General features: G+C 46.7%; 1 protein-coding gene across 1 annotated transcript in view; it reads right to left on the bottom strand.

The window, feature by feature from the left end:
- Positions 1–13,473, bottom strand: part of MAML3 (mastermind like transcriptional coactivator 3) — a 245,294-nt gene that overhangs the window by 4,263 nt on the left and 227,558 nt on the right. The window contains exons 3-4 of the mRNA XM_062573957.1: positions 4,921–5,169; positions 2,785–2,872 (exon numbers count right to left, since the gene is read on the bottom strand). Coding sequence (XP_062429941.1) covers positions 2,785–2,872; positions 4,921–5,169 — 337 coding nt within the window. The remainder of the gene's footprint in view (positions 1–2,784; positions 2,873–4,920; positions 5,170–13,473) is intronic.

Here is a 13,473-nt window from a genome sequence, read left to right as displayed (position 1 = left end):
GTGAAGTGGGACACTGTTCAGTATAAAGTAACCATAAGGCCTAAAGTAGGGCTGACAAGATTAAAAGGCTTAATTAAAATTTACTCATTAAAAAATTCTCTATTATAAACATTGCAGGATTTGTACCCAGCAACATTCATGGCTTTGAGTTCCTGAAGTAACAATGCAACCTGATTCCATGTGTGATGCCATGTGATGCCAAGAGCCCTATTTCAAAAGTGAATTTGAGACTTTCTTTTTCTGTATGCTTTTTTCCCCAGGACTAGTGACAATGTGCCATCTCCTCCATGCAAAAAAAATCAGTCCCTAAGACTTTTTAAAGTTATATATACACACTGCAATTCAGTAGTATTTATCTTCCTCAGGTAAGCCTGATCCAGCATCTACCAAGCAAATGAAAAAACTTCCACTGGAAGCAAAATAGCTAAACTTTAGTTAACTATTTGAAGCTCTCTCTTAAATATCTTCATTGTTTTTCAAAAGACAGACTTGAAAATGGAAATGTCATACTCAGAAGGCCAATGAATTTTTTAATAGCTCAGGAGGCATAAATGAATGGATTTTCTATATCATTGATACTGCTTAAGTCTATGGAAAGAAGAAAAATTGGTTTTTGTGGACATTTAAAGCAGGGAGAGTGTATTAGGGAATCAATATTATAAGTATATTTTACTCCACATTAGGCCAGTGATGGGAAACCAGAAAATCCTAACCTTGTTAAATTCCATACCATGGCTGATAACTGTTCCACACTTGTGGAAGACACACTTGTGTCTTCCTTTGTGGGAGGGAAATAGGGGGGAAGTTATTGATTTCTAGGAAGCCAATATACTTCTGTATTTACTATCTTTATGTAAAAACAATTACTGGAGCTCTGATTATGCCACAGGTTCATTGTGCTTTTGAGTCAATACCATAGCAAACTTCACCAGCTTTGCAGGTGAAGCTTGAAGAGAATGATGCAGATAATTAATCTCAGCTCAAATATTATTAAATGTAAATATAAAAAGTTTTCTTAAGAGTCCTAAGCTGCACAACAAAAGCAGGATGTTCTAAAATCAGCCCCTATCAGTTGTTCCACAGCTGTGGATAACTTGCCTGAATATCAGAATACAGAATACCCAGGCCCTGCTATTTGCATTGTCTAGGTTTCCATGAGAAATGGGTATGGATGAAAGAAGTGACATTAATACAGTTTTGCACACATGACAGAGTGGATGGCCACATCTCCTTTTTCCAACAGCAGGTAAAACTTCTGGAGGATGCTTTCAGGTCAACTCTCCAAAATATACATAAAGCATTTTGTAGCATTAAGAGAGACCATATGGATCTCAGTTGCACAGGGCAAATGTCGTGGCAGCTTTTATCATACTTATACTATCAATTAAACTATTTTCTCAATGATTGGCACTTATTTTAAATTTAGATCCCCTCTTTTCTTTCATGATTGGAAGATGTCACTTTCTACAGTGACTGCAGCAAGTGCTTAAGTATATGAATAATGTTAAGAACGTATTTAGTGTATCTTTAGCTATTTTTGAATTGAACTCAGCGGTTGAAAACCTCCAGAGGAATCCCTATCAGCAAGTAGTTCACACTACTTTTGTGAGCTACTGTTTGACACAGCAGTTAAACAAGAAGTAGTTAAAAGAGAGGCAACAGATTTTAAGATTTTGGGCCACCTTCTGGTCTCACTTACACATAACCTACTGCAGTGGATTACATTCCTGTGACTAAATAGAAAAAAAGATCAAATATTTATATTTAAATCAGCTCATTTATGAAAAGGAATTCTTTACTTGGTCAGATTAGCCTAAACCCTGTTCTGCATTTCTTTTAAATAATAGATGTGAAGGCATATTTTCAAAAGAGCTTTAATATAGAAAAATTTTACGTATGATTCTCAACTAGTGTATGATGATGCACACACATATATTTTGATTTTGCAGATGAATTATTGAGAGCATTTTCATTTCATATGGAATTTATGCTGCCAGAGAAAGGAATTAGAAGGTGATCTGTAGAGCTACCCTGCTAAAGACCAGCATAAGAGCTGACTGTCTCTTCAATACCTGGATACTGGAACTGCAATATGCTTGCCTCACTTGTTTGTGTTGCAATTACTCAACACTACCAGGAATATACAGCACATGCGTGTCTTAGTCCTGTGTATATTTAGAATCCATGATTAGTGAAGACATTCAGCTAATGCTTTGTACTTAAAAAGCTCAGAATTAACTTTTTTCCTATTTTTTTCTGTAATTTCTTCAGTTATCTGCACGCATACTGAAATAATCCTTGAGTTTTTAGAGTTGATTTTAAAAAACCTCTATTTTCATCTCACACATTTCAATATTTTTCCCCATACCTCTCACATTTATGAGATACTTCTATCTAGTCCTTCTCCAGATTAAGATGACTTCTCTGAAATTCCTTGCTCATCAAGTTAAACAAAGTGGGGAATGAAGAGGAGTAAAAGCAAGACATAGTCAAGACACTGGCTGAAAAAATATATATAATGAGAATGGGGCAGACAAGATAAATTCACAGAATCCAGAAGTCAAAGAGGCAGAACAATGGACAAAGGAAAAATGCAGCTTTTGCTGAGCCGAGCAGAAAGGAAATTAGAAACTTAACTAAATACATAGAAGTGGGTAAAACTCTTTGACCTCCTGCTCTGGCACACTGCTTATCCCTTGGTCTTCACAAAATGAATGAACTTTCACATGCCTGCTATAGGGGCATATGTTGACTCTAATATGGGAAGAAGAATTTGACTTTTACCTTGAAACTGATTGACCTGTTGAACTGGATATGGGTTCCGCTGTTGCTGGAGATGCTGCCGAGGCAAATGTGACTGCTGCTGCAACTGCTGAAAATGAATGAGAAAAAAAAAAAGCAGAAGAGAAAGAGATGATTAATTAATTAGCAAGCTAAGAAAGGGGCTGATGACAAGAGTACTGCAGCAAAACTGCAGTGTTTCTTATCTAGCAAGCTGTTCTTGAGAGACAAGCAGACTCATTTGAAGAGTCCTTATGAAAGTACTTGGGCTGCTCAGCACATGGACTCCTTTTGGTTTAAAAAGAAATAAGCACTGAAGCTAACATCAGGTCTCCTCACTTACAGGCTCTTCATCTTGACCTCTGAAGTGCAAACTTAGCTATCTTCAGACTGAAAGAAGAGGGAAAAATAGGAGATAACTACACACCTAGGTCTGATATGCAACTGAAACCACACACCCTTTTCCTTCCCCATCTTGCCAAGGTCTGCAGATATGTACTTCTGGTACAAGACTTAGCCCAACTCTGCACTCAAAATGTTCAGTGCGAAGAACAGTGCATCCCAAACTCAATGCTGTGGCCTAGAACCATTCTCTAGCCAAAATAAAAAGGGTTATTAAGGCACTTTTTCTCATCTGCTTCATTGAATGATATTTAAAGACCAGCGACCAGCTGACAGCAAAATGCTTGATCCCTTGATCCAGCTCACGCTGGTTTTCTGTGGTTGTTTTCTAGGAATTTAAAACACAATCAATGGTTGATTATAAAAACAGTGTGTGTCTATCAGTGCTTTCAAAGACTAGGGTATATTTGACTAAGCAAGGACTTATCTTCCTGTTTCATCAGCAGGATGTACAAATGCTGTGTCCAAAAGCAAGGCTGAATAACAAGGGTAAGGGAATGGCAAAGATAGGAAAGAAGCAAATACTGAATCTCTGTGTTCAAAAATGTTTGTTACAAACTTTCAAAAAGATAAAGGCAACCTTGTTAGGCACAAAGCACCCCCAAAAGCTAGGTGCTTGAGGACTGTGACTGATCACTTTTCATCTATGTTCAACACATTTAACAGCACAGTTCTGTGGTTCTTTAACACTTTCAAGCTTGCCTTCAACAGCCAAGTCAGCATCTGGCTCTTGGGTTTATGCACTTGAAGTGGTCTAGCCCATGTGAGATCATTACTGCATCCTCATTCTTCTGCACTTGCTCACCTCTGACCCTACTCCTGCATCTCCTCCCTGAAGAGGAAGTGTCTCGAGGAATGTCCTCTTTGCTTACTATGGGAGAATTTTTTCCATTTCTCAAGAGGACCGTAGGAAGAAGAAGGGAGGACTAGGAATATTGCAGTGGTAGCACAACACGAACAAGTTACAGCTCAAATTAAAACAGACCCCAGATTTTAACCTGTAATCCCCAGGCAAGAGAGGTGAAGAAGGGTTAAAGCAACTGTTGACCTATCAGAACATTTTCTGGGTGCAAGTTAAGGGTCAACAAGTTTAAACTTAGCTGTGAGCTTACATTAACTGATCGGTGTGACTTTCCACTGACTTTCTGCTGTGTTGCAAACTACAGTTGGGTTAAACATGCATAGGACATTACCATTCAGGCCAGGCAATTTAACATCCATACTGCACAGGTCTGAGAGCCCCAAGAGCCATGTGACAGAGAGTATTGTGTGAGAAACCAGACGAAAGAAAATTTCTGGGTACATACTAACTTTTTTTTTGCTAGGTTACTTTTAACTCACGTCAAATCTTTGTTCCAGATCACTCCATGGCAGTATATAGCTTTTGCCAATGCAAAACAATAGTCAGAGGAAGGAGAGAGCAAAACCAGCTCTTACAATAGCGGAGTCGGCTTCTGCCAGGCTAAAAGCATCATGAGGTAACAGGTAAGAGTTTAACTGTTCCAGTGTCTAAAACCACATGCAACTGTCATGCTCGCTGCTGACAACAGAGGTAGTATTTGCCAAGCTAATGGTAAGACTGAGGCAGATGCCTCTTCTTTGATAACTGCGGCTGAAATAGCATGATATAAGCCATAGAGGAGGAACTATCAAATATAAAAGGCAGGCCTGGTGCTGCACTGTGCTCATGTTCTCATACCGGCACGTGCTGCAGTGCCTGAGATAGAGGTACTGTACCTGCTCTGCTAGGATCTGCTGCTGCTGCTGCTGCCTTTGCTCCCGTAGAAACTGCTGCTTCTGCTGCTCTATCACGTGGAGCTGGGCTCTCTGCTCAATCAGCATCTGCTTCATGATGGCTGCTTGCGGCTGGTTCCCCAGGAAGGTGGGAGCCCCAGAGCTGGAGCCTGCAACCACACCACCAGAGCCCGGCGGGACAGCAGGCTGCATCGGTCCTGCGCTGCGAGACATCCCCACCTGGTGCTGCTCCTGCGCAGGGGGAGAGAGAGACGGCCTCGTTACACGCAAAGGGAAATCACGGACCGCGAACACTAAGCAGGGAGTCTGTGGGTGAGGACCAGAGCTTGAAGAAAGTAAGTGTCTTTGGAAAAAAACTATACTATTTTACAATTTGTTATTATTGAAAATAGTAAAATTGTGTACTTGGTTTATTTCCTTTCAGGATATGTAACTTTCAAGTCATGTTTTTCCAAGTTTTTTTCTCTATCATTGTAGAAACCAGAAACACGTTTTCTCTCCTTTTCCACTTCCTTCCCCTTCTCCATAACAAAATTTTCACACAGTCCTCTGGATTCAGGATCTGACCTCTTAGGCAAACACAATCAATAGTGAAACCCACCAACACTAATTCCCCCTGTACTGTGCCAGAAGCTCCGGATTTGACCACATAATGTATTTGTTTAAGATTTCCATCCCACAGCTACAGACTGAAAGCTGAAATGATGCAGGACCTACGTGGTGCCACGGGAAAAGCGGCGATAAAAGGGCAAGGGGTAAACTCCAAAATCACCTGCACTCAAAATCCGTGCAGCGGCCGGAGCCCCACCGCAGCCCGCCGGCAGGTGCCGCTGCCCGCCCGCCGCAGGAGGAAGAGGAGGAGGAGGAGGAGGAGGAGGAGGATGAAGGGCTCTGCGGGCATCCCCATCCCCAGGGCCCCGCCACCCGGCCTGCGTCCCAGGTGTGCGGGCGGGGGGCGGCCAAGCGGCAGGGGGGGGCCACGCTGTGGCCCCAGCGGCCCGCCCGGGCATGTTGTCCCTTGCCGCTGCAGTGTGCACCAGCAGCTTCAAATGCCCCCGCGGAAACTGATGATGGACAGATTAGAAATAGAAAGAGCGTGTGTGAGGAGGTGAGGAGCATTAGACCGGATTATGCACTGATAATCAAAAGTTAAGTCTTAAGTCTTCCAGTCGCTCTGTGTAAGTGGTCAGCTACCATGAACAGGGTGGGGCCCTGGGACCCACTCCGGCATTTTTAATAACGTTGTAATATGAGACCGTCCCACTACCAGGGAGAAACAAACAAAAGGATCCTGTGTCCCTGGTGGCATTAGGGAGAGAGCCTTGCCTCGGAAAGGATGGCTAGCTAGGGCCTTATTTTAAATAATAATAATTCGGGGGCTTGGTTACAAAGCTGCAGGTGTAGAGCCACACTGTTCCCTGGTGTTTATTCTGTGTTCTCCTTTGTTTAAAACAGATTATGGATTTTCTGTTCTCCTCTGTCTACTTCTAACGTGATACTGTCTGCTCACCTCGTAATTACCCATACGTTCTCCCCTCTTGCGACAGAGATTAAGTGTCACTCCTCTCCCCAAAGGAGGAAGAGAAGCAGCCTCAGTGACTCCAGGTCACCAACTTGGCTGTGCTCACAGGAGGTGCCAATTCCCAGCTGCAGCTCGTGGGCCACATGCCCCCTACAGCAAGAAGGTGGCTCCAAGCACCGTGCCTCGTCTGGGCACTCTCTGCCCCTAGCGCTGAGCTCTCTGCCCTCTCACTTCACCAGTGCCCAGCCCTGCCCAGCAGACTGGGATGCACTGGGGCTCTTAGCAGTGAGGGACAGGTGAGTACGGCTGTGGTAAGCTTGAGCTGGCTTCCTGTAAGACAAGAAGCTGTGCAAGAGGAGCTCCCCACAGCAGGACCTTCTTTCTTCGAGTATTTGGAAAGCCGCTAGCACATACAGACTTGTGGTGATACAAGTGCTCTTAACCTCTGCTGTGCTACATAACCACTATCTCAGTGCACAAAGTGCTACTTGCTTAGAGGGCTGGTCTTAATATTGCCTCCTGATTGTTTTATAGAGATAGTTATTCATTCAAAAATACTAATTTGATGGAAAGAGCTCATATCACTTTAGGATTCTTGGCAACAGGCATTCCAAGGTAAGGTTTAGACTGACCTGCTTTGTGGCTGATTTGAGTTATGCCAATGACTGTGATTGGAAAAGTAATCTTATGACCCCCAAAGCCCCATCAACAAAAGGGTTAAAATCAATATTTGAGTGTAGCTTGGGAAATTAGGATCAGCCTTTCTGCATGAAGGTCAGGTTTTCAAGGACTCTTTTGAGGAAATAACAAGAAAATACAATTTGTCCACATCTCTACTTTGCACAGATATTCCCTGAAGGGCTCTGTGCTGAAAGGCAGCTCTCAGATATTTAGGTTCCTTCTCTTTTTAACATATGCCCTGGTGTGAAAGTTTCCTCTCCCCCGTTCTTTCCACATCCTCCTCCACCCCTTTCTCATGCTGCTCTTTCCAGACAGGTCAAATATTGCTGCCGTGCTATAACTGCAAGGGCTGGGTCACTTGCACAGGGAAGACAGCAGCTGCTGGAGCTTGAAGGAGCCTGTGTCAGGAAAATGCAGCCCATTAATGATCCTTCAGCTGCTCTTGAACTGAGCCCTTTTACTCACCCCTATCTGCAAGATCCCTCTTTCTTTGCTTGGGGGAGGGGGGGAAATAACATCAGCTGTCTCCAGCAAAGCTCACTGTAAAGGTTTTTTCCTTTCCCTGTTCCTCCCCCTAGTTCTGATGAAGTCATCAAGCTAAAGATTGCATAACTGATGCACAGGACTATCTTGTGTTTTATTGGGAGACAGGCTGTGCTTCCATTTATAGACAAAAGCAATGCCATGCTGCCAAATAATGGAGCCCTTTGCTGCAGCCACTACAAGGAAAAAGAGAGGGGGCGGGGGGCGGGGGGGGGGAAGCAGGAGCCAGAGGGCATGCTGTGAAGTGACATCACTAGGAGCTTCCTCACCAAGCCTCGGTGCACAGCTGCCTTTGGGGCTGCAGCCGAGGCCTGACTGAATCCACTTCAAAAAAAATCGTATTGCAGAACTACTGTCCTGGCTCTTTTGCACACACACACACGCAGAAATAGCAGAGGGAAAAATTCCCCCCCAGGGTTAATGCCGCAGGAGGCACTCACTTCTGTATCAGGTGATGTTATAAGTTACTTCCAGAGTTTAAAAAGGAAGAAAGCTTTGAAAGAAGCCCTGCCAGCTGCCAGGAATCCGGTGCACTATGCAACAGCTGGAGGAAATAAGAAGATCAGCACAAAGGTGTTACTTCCCGTGTTGTGTGTTTAGCCATTTCTAGGTACAAAAGTTTACCTATTCATGATGGAAACTTCCTGTTTCCAGTTTTAGTAATAGATATAAAGCCAGGTTATCTTCATTAAGAAAGAACACCGCCCTCCTGCCTGGACTATTTCTGCTCCTTTCCATTTCTTTTGGCCAAAGCTCTTCCTGAATAATGATGCAAGGCTCCACTGACATCACCGGGAGCAGCTCCGGGTCCTGCGTCCCGGAAACAGGAGCACACCCCGGCAGAGAGCCTCTGCAGGCAGGAAGGAGCTCCCCTGCATGTGGCAGCAGGGCTCTTCACCAAGAGCCACCCCGGTGCTGGACACTGCTGCTGCTGCCTCCCGAGCGGCCGTCACACGGCAGCGCCCGGTTCTGGCAGCGGTGCCGGTGGGTTACGCTCCGCTACGCACACCACTGGGGTGCACGTCCCCTCCCTCCCCAGCGCTCTGCGGAGGTCCAGCACGGAGGAGAACGACAGGCCCGTGGCGGGGGTGAGATGCACGTGAAAGCAGCACTGCTGCAGCGTCCCCGGCCGTGGGACGTGCTTGCTCCCAGCAGCTCTCACCAGGAGCAGGGCCCAGGGCCAGGGTAGGCACGGTGCCGTGCAGCAGCGCCATTGCCTGGGCTAAGAGCAGCGCTACCGCCGTTTTGCAGCTTCAAAACTAAACTTCCCCAAGCCCCACCAACAAGGCTCTTTGCTCCTGTGCTGCTCCTAGTGCTCTCATCTCTGACTGCACCCTCTGCCTTCCTGCCCCCAGGCCTCCTCCTCCTCCTCACACCCTCTGCCCTGCCGCTGCCCAGTTGCTTCCCTTTCCCTACCAGTTCACACCCACTCCAGAGCCCCGCTGACCAGCTCCCAGCGGCACTTCACCACAGAGCTGACAACACTGGTGCCTGGTGGCCCCTGCCCACCCCGCGGCTCGCTCACTGTGACGGCGGGAGTCACACCGTGACTTCTCCAGACGGAGCCGCGGGGCTCCTCGGCAGCCAGGGGACGACCCGGCTCCGTGCCTTGGGGCTCCAGGCTTGCGCGCGTGCGCAGGCGCACAGTGGTGTCCTGTACGGGCGAGCATGTGTAGCGCCTGAACAGAGCAAGAAGGCATGCTGAAATGGGAATTACATGGCATATTCTCAGTCTGTCTCTCACCAGCCTGTTACACCCATAAGATGGTACACTACGACTTCTTGTTTTCACTCTGGCTCTGCAACAACACCCAAAGGCACTGTGTGCTACCTGCACGCTCCCGAACCGCTCTGCGCTGGCACGGGCGGCTGAGGCCCAGCTACACGCACCCGAGCCGGCAGGGCGAAGCTGCAGCCCTGCTGCAAGGTCCTCACGCAGGGGCAGGCCGGGCCCTGGCCCGCCCCGAGGTCGGTTACATAAGCGAGAGCGGTGCCAGGGCATTCCTCCGCGGGCTCAACCGCGCCGCCGGGCGAGTTCAAACCCACATGCTGGGCCTGATTAAGTCTCCCAGAAACAGCAGCGCGTCCGGCAGCACACAAATCCTGCCAGGGTCCCTGCTGTCTTTGCATGCTGAGGGACAAGCTTTTAAAATAGCCCAGGGGTAAAAACAAGTGCTCGGCACCTATGAGTAAAGCCAGGTTTTGAAAAAGGCCAGCTTCCATTCAAGGAGCCAAAAAGAGCCTGATTTTCCAAAATGGTCAACATGACATGTTTGGGCAGGTTTTTATAGTTGCAGAGCACTCAGTAAGATGATCTTTTGCAGGGATCTAGTTGCTTATTTAGTGCCTAAATGAAAACCTGATCCTTAAGTTAAGCGACAGAAGCACTGTATCCTCCAAACACATTTCCAGGGATCTAGGGGAATGAGGGGATCCTCCTCAGGGGTTCAGGAGTGATGTGTGTGTATGTATAGTTACACACATTAAACGTAAGCAGCTTCACAAAGAGGGCAGGGGGGTGAAAAAGGTATTTTCCTCCCCGTCTCAAATCTTACATGCCTCTTCTGTATCCTTCGGTGATTTATGCCTTCTCTGTGCCATTTGTTCTCCTAACTAGAGCTAAAAGCAATCACACAATTTTCTTTTAGAACAAGCAGAACAGCCACCAGCTGATGCCCGGCGAGCTGGACAGCTGGGTACACATCAGCGCAGGCAGGGAAAGGCCGAGGTGGCTCATCGGCCCCCGCGCACATGCTTGCCGTCAGAGCTACCGGAGAGCGTGAGCCCGCTCCGGCTCTGCCGGAGGGGAGCAGAGCAGGGCCCCGGGGGAAAGGGGGTTACGCCGTGCAAACACTGGCAGCAAGCGAATGAGGCTGTTTTGCGCACCTAGGAACAAGCGTTGCTCAAAACGCTCAGGGAAGCAGGGACCTAAAGGCAGCATCTTAGTGTGCAAAACGGACAATCAAACGCGAGCTCCCTGTGCCATTCTGTGGTATGTGAACTAATGCAGTCCTTGAATGCATAAAGAGTGGAATAGCAAATAGAAGCCAGGAGGTGACTTAATCCTGCATACTGCATTAGAAGAATGATACTAGAAAAACGTATACGATCAGATGTCTACATGTTAGCATCAGAGCAGAAAAAAAGTCACAAAAATGATTTGAGGCAGCAAGTGTCTTCCAGTGAGTGACTTAAAGAGCTCAATCCATTTAGCTTACCACAAAGAAAACTGAGGAATGCTTTGACCATGGCATATAAAAATGCCTTCACGAGGAAAGAAATGCTTTAAAGAGTTCTTTTATCTAGTGAAGAAGGCAAAACCAGATACAAGGGCTGGAAGCTCAGACAGCTTCAAATCAGAACCAAGAATCACATTTTTATACCATGATTTCATTACCCATCAGAAATGGCAGATCTCCACTTTTTGATGTCTTCAAAGATGACAGCCTTTCTGGATAAACACAACTCCGTAGTGCAATTTAATGGCCTGTGATGTACAAGATACAACAGTACTATCTGACCTTACCTCTAACACAGCTGTATCTGCTGTTCCCTGGCACCCGCAGAGGCAGCTGGCACCTCTGCACTACACTGGTGCTAGCCCGACAGTCACTGCTCTCTTATCCTGTGCCTCTTAGGTACTGCTTGTGTGTATATTAAAAATAGGAGGGGTCGCCAGCCTATTTCTGGGATGAAAAATATTACTGTGTTTCCATATACTGTGTCACAGTAAAACATCACCTGTACCCAGTGTTTTCAGAGCTGGCTAAAAGCATACTCCTACATTTTCCCAGAAATATTCCTATTACATGCCTTGTAACGTTGTTACTTACTGTGTCTGGCAGGGATCTTAATCCCTCTCTCTAAATCTGGCAGCCCAAAGTAAAGCCACCTTTAGCAGAGTGGTACCATCTGACTGACAAAGAGAATTAGAAATCCATTCATTTCAGACTTTTTTTTTTTTTTTTTTTGGCCTTGAATGAGACAACATACAGGATGAATATGCTGTTTTACAACTCCGAATGCACCGCGAGGTTCTGCAAAGTGGATTGCCTCACCTATTTCCTCTGTCATCCAACCTCGGGGAGGGGCTATGGATCTCTCCGCTCTCTCTGGGCCCCTGGTTGCCATGGTCTTTCATATAGTATCTGAGCGAACAAGATCCCTCTGACGTTTGACACTAGACCTCTGCATGCAGCCAATTTGTTTTCCTTTCACCTCCCTTCCCCTGCATCTCTCCTTCCCATGTCTTCGATACAGTTTATTCTTTCCACAGAACAAATACTATCTGTCAAACTATTATTTCTGTGTATTTGTTTGTTCAGCAGAGAGAGCAATTTCTTTATTTTTGGTGACAAAATACTCAACAAAGGATTCTAAAGTGAGCAAATATTCTTCTAATGCCATTTAACAGCTACAGACTGTCAGAAGTTCATCTCAAAGAATGCAAGGAGAAATGGTTGGTAATTTTACCCTGTGGCTTGCGGACACAGAAACCCTGCCTCCACATGCTGTTATTGTTTGTTAGCACCAACTCCTGCTTCAGCGCCAGAGTCGGAATTTGCAAATCCTAAATTGTACAGGTGGGATTCAAAAACGCAGCATTTTAACGGAGTGTTGTCGAACTTTAACCAGCACAATTAAAATAGGAGCATTTCCTTTATTACACATAACATCTCTGATGTTTTCTCTCCCCCTCAAGAAAGAAACCTCTGCGGGGGAAATCATTCTTGCTTTTCAATGTTGTTTATCCTCTGTTTCACCAGCCGGTTCCCAGGTGGAGAGCACACTGATGTAACATTTAGGATTGAGTACAGAGGAGGAAGTGTTCCTTCATCTCAGATAACTAGTTGGCTTGTAACTGCAATTTTTTATTAGTCTTAGAAAAAAGAAGCAGCCCAAATTAAACCCAAAGTAGACTGTTTACATACATCTCTTAAATATAGGGAGACATTTCCTCAAATATTTTTGAAGTGAAAAATTAAGATGAACTCTGCTTATCTGCTTTAAGGAGTTACAGCCCCTGACTGAAGCAGAGCCTGGTGCGAGGCTGTGGCTATCATCGGATACCTGCGCAGCTGCCCGCGCGAGGCCAGCCGGGTGGTGCTGGCTGCGTCCCTGTGGACATGCCCCATGGGTGACGGGCTGCGTGTGGCGTGGGTTCGCAACCATGCCACCAGCCGGCTCGGAGGGGCCGAGCACTGAACAGGCACAGACCCCTTGCGGATCTGGCAGCACCATGAGGTAGTCAAGGGCAGCTCCTCATGCCGCCACCCAAACTGCTGGAGCAGGAATGAATCCACAGATTGGATGCTCATGACCAATTTGCACCAGCCAAACAGTATTTCACATAATTTTCTTGCAGCAGTGAACCAGCTGCTAACTTGACCCGCACAAGGTATGGCTGAGCAGACAAGTCTCCGTGCAGCCAGCCAGGTGTGGTTTCAGAGCGCATCAGCTGCTTCCCTCGTTCGGCTCCCGTCCCACATGAAGCACAGAGCGTCCCTGCTTTCCCCGCGGAGCAGCCACTTCGTGTCTGGGTCCCGGTGCTGAGGGAGCAGCTTCTGTGCTGCAAAGCCAGCCCCTGATTTGCCTCCTGGGGCCCGGGTGCCTGCAGCCCTGCTCTCCGTGTGCCTGTGCGCCCACGACTGCAGCGCTGAGTCCCAACCCCAGCACTGCTACAGCAGGGCCGGGGCAGGGAGGAGAGGAGGGCGCGGATTTGAAGGAACGCTCAGGTGCCCAGCCTTGCGTTTTATGCATATTACGCAGGCTGGAATTACTCCCCTCGA

The sequence above is a fragment of the Rhea pennata genome, chromosome 4 (assembly GCF_028389875.1).
Source record: "Rhea pennata isolate bPtePen1 chromosome 4, bPtePen1.pri, whole genome shotgun sequence".
Lineage (NCBI taxonomy): Eukaryota > Metazoa > Chordata > Aves > Rheiformes > Rheidae > Rhea > Rhea pennata.
Note: the sequence above shows the minus strand (reverse complement) of the source record. Positions and strands in the feature narration are given on the sequence as shown.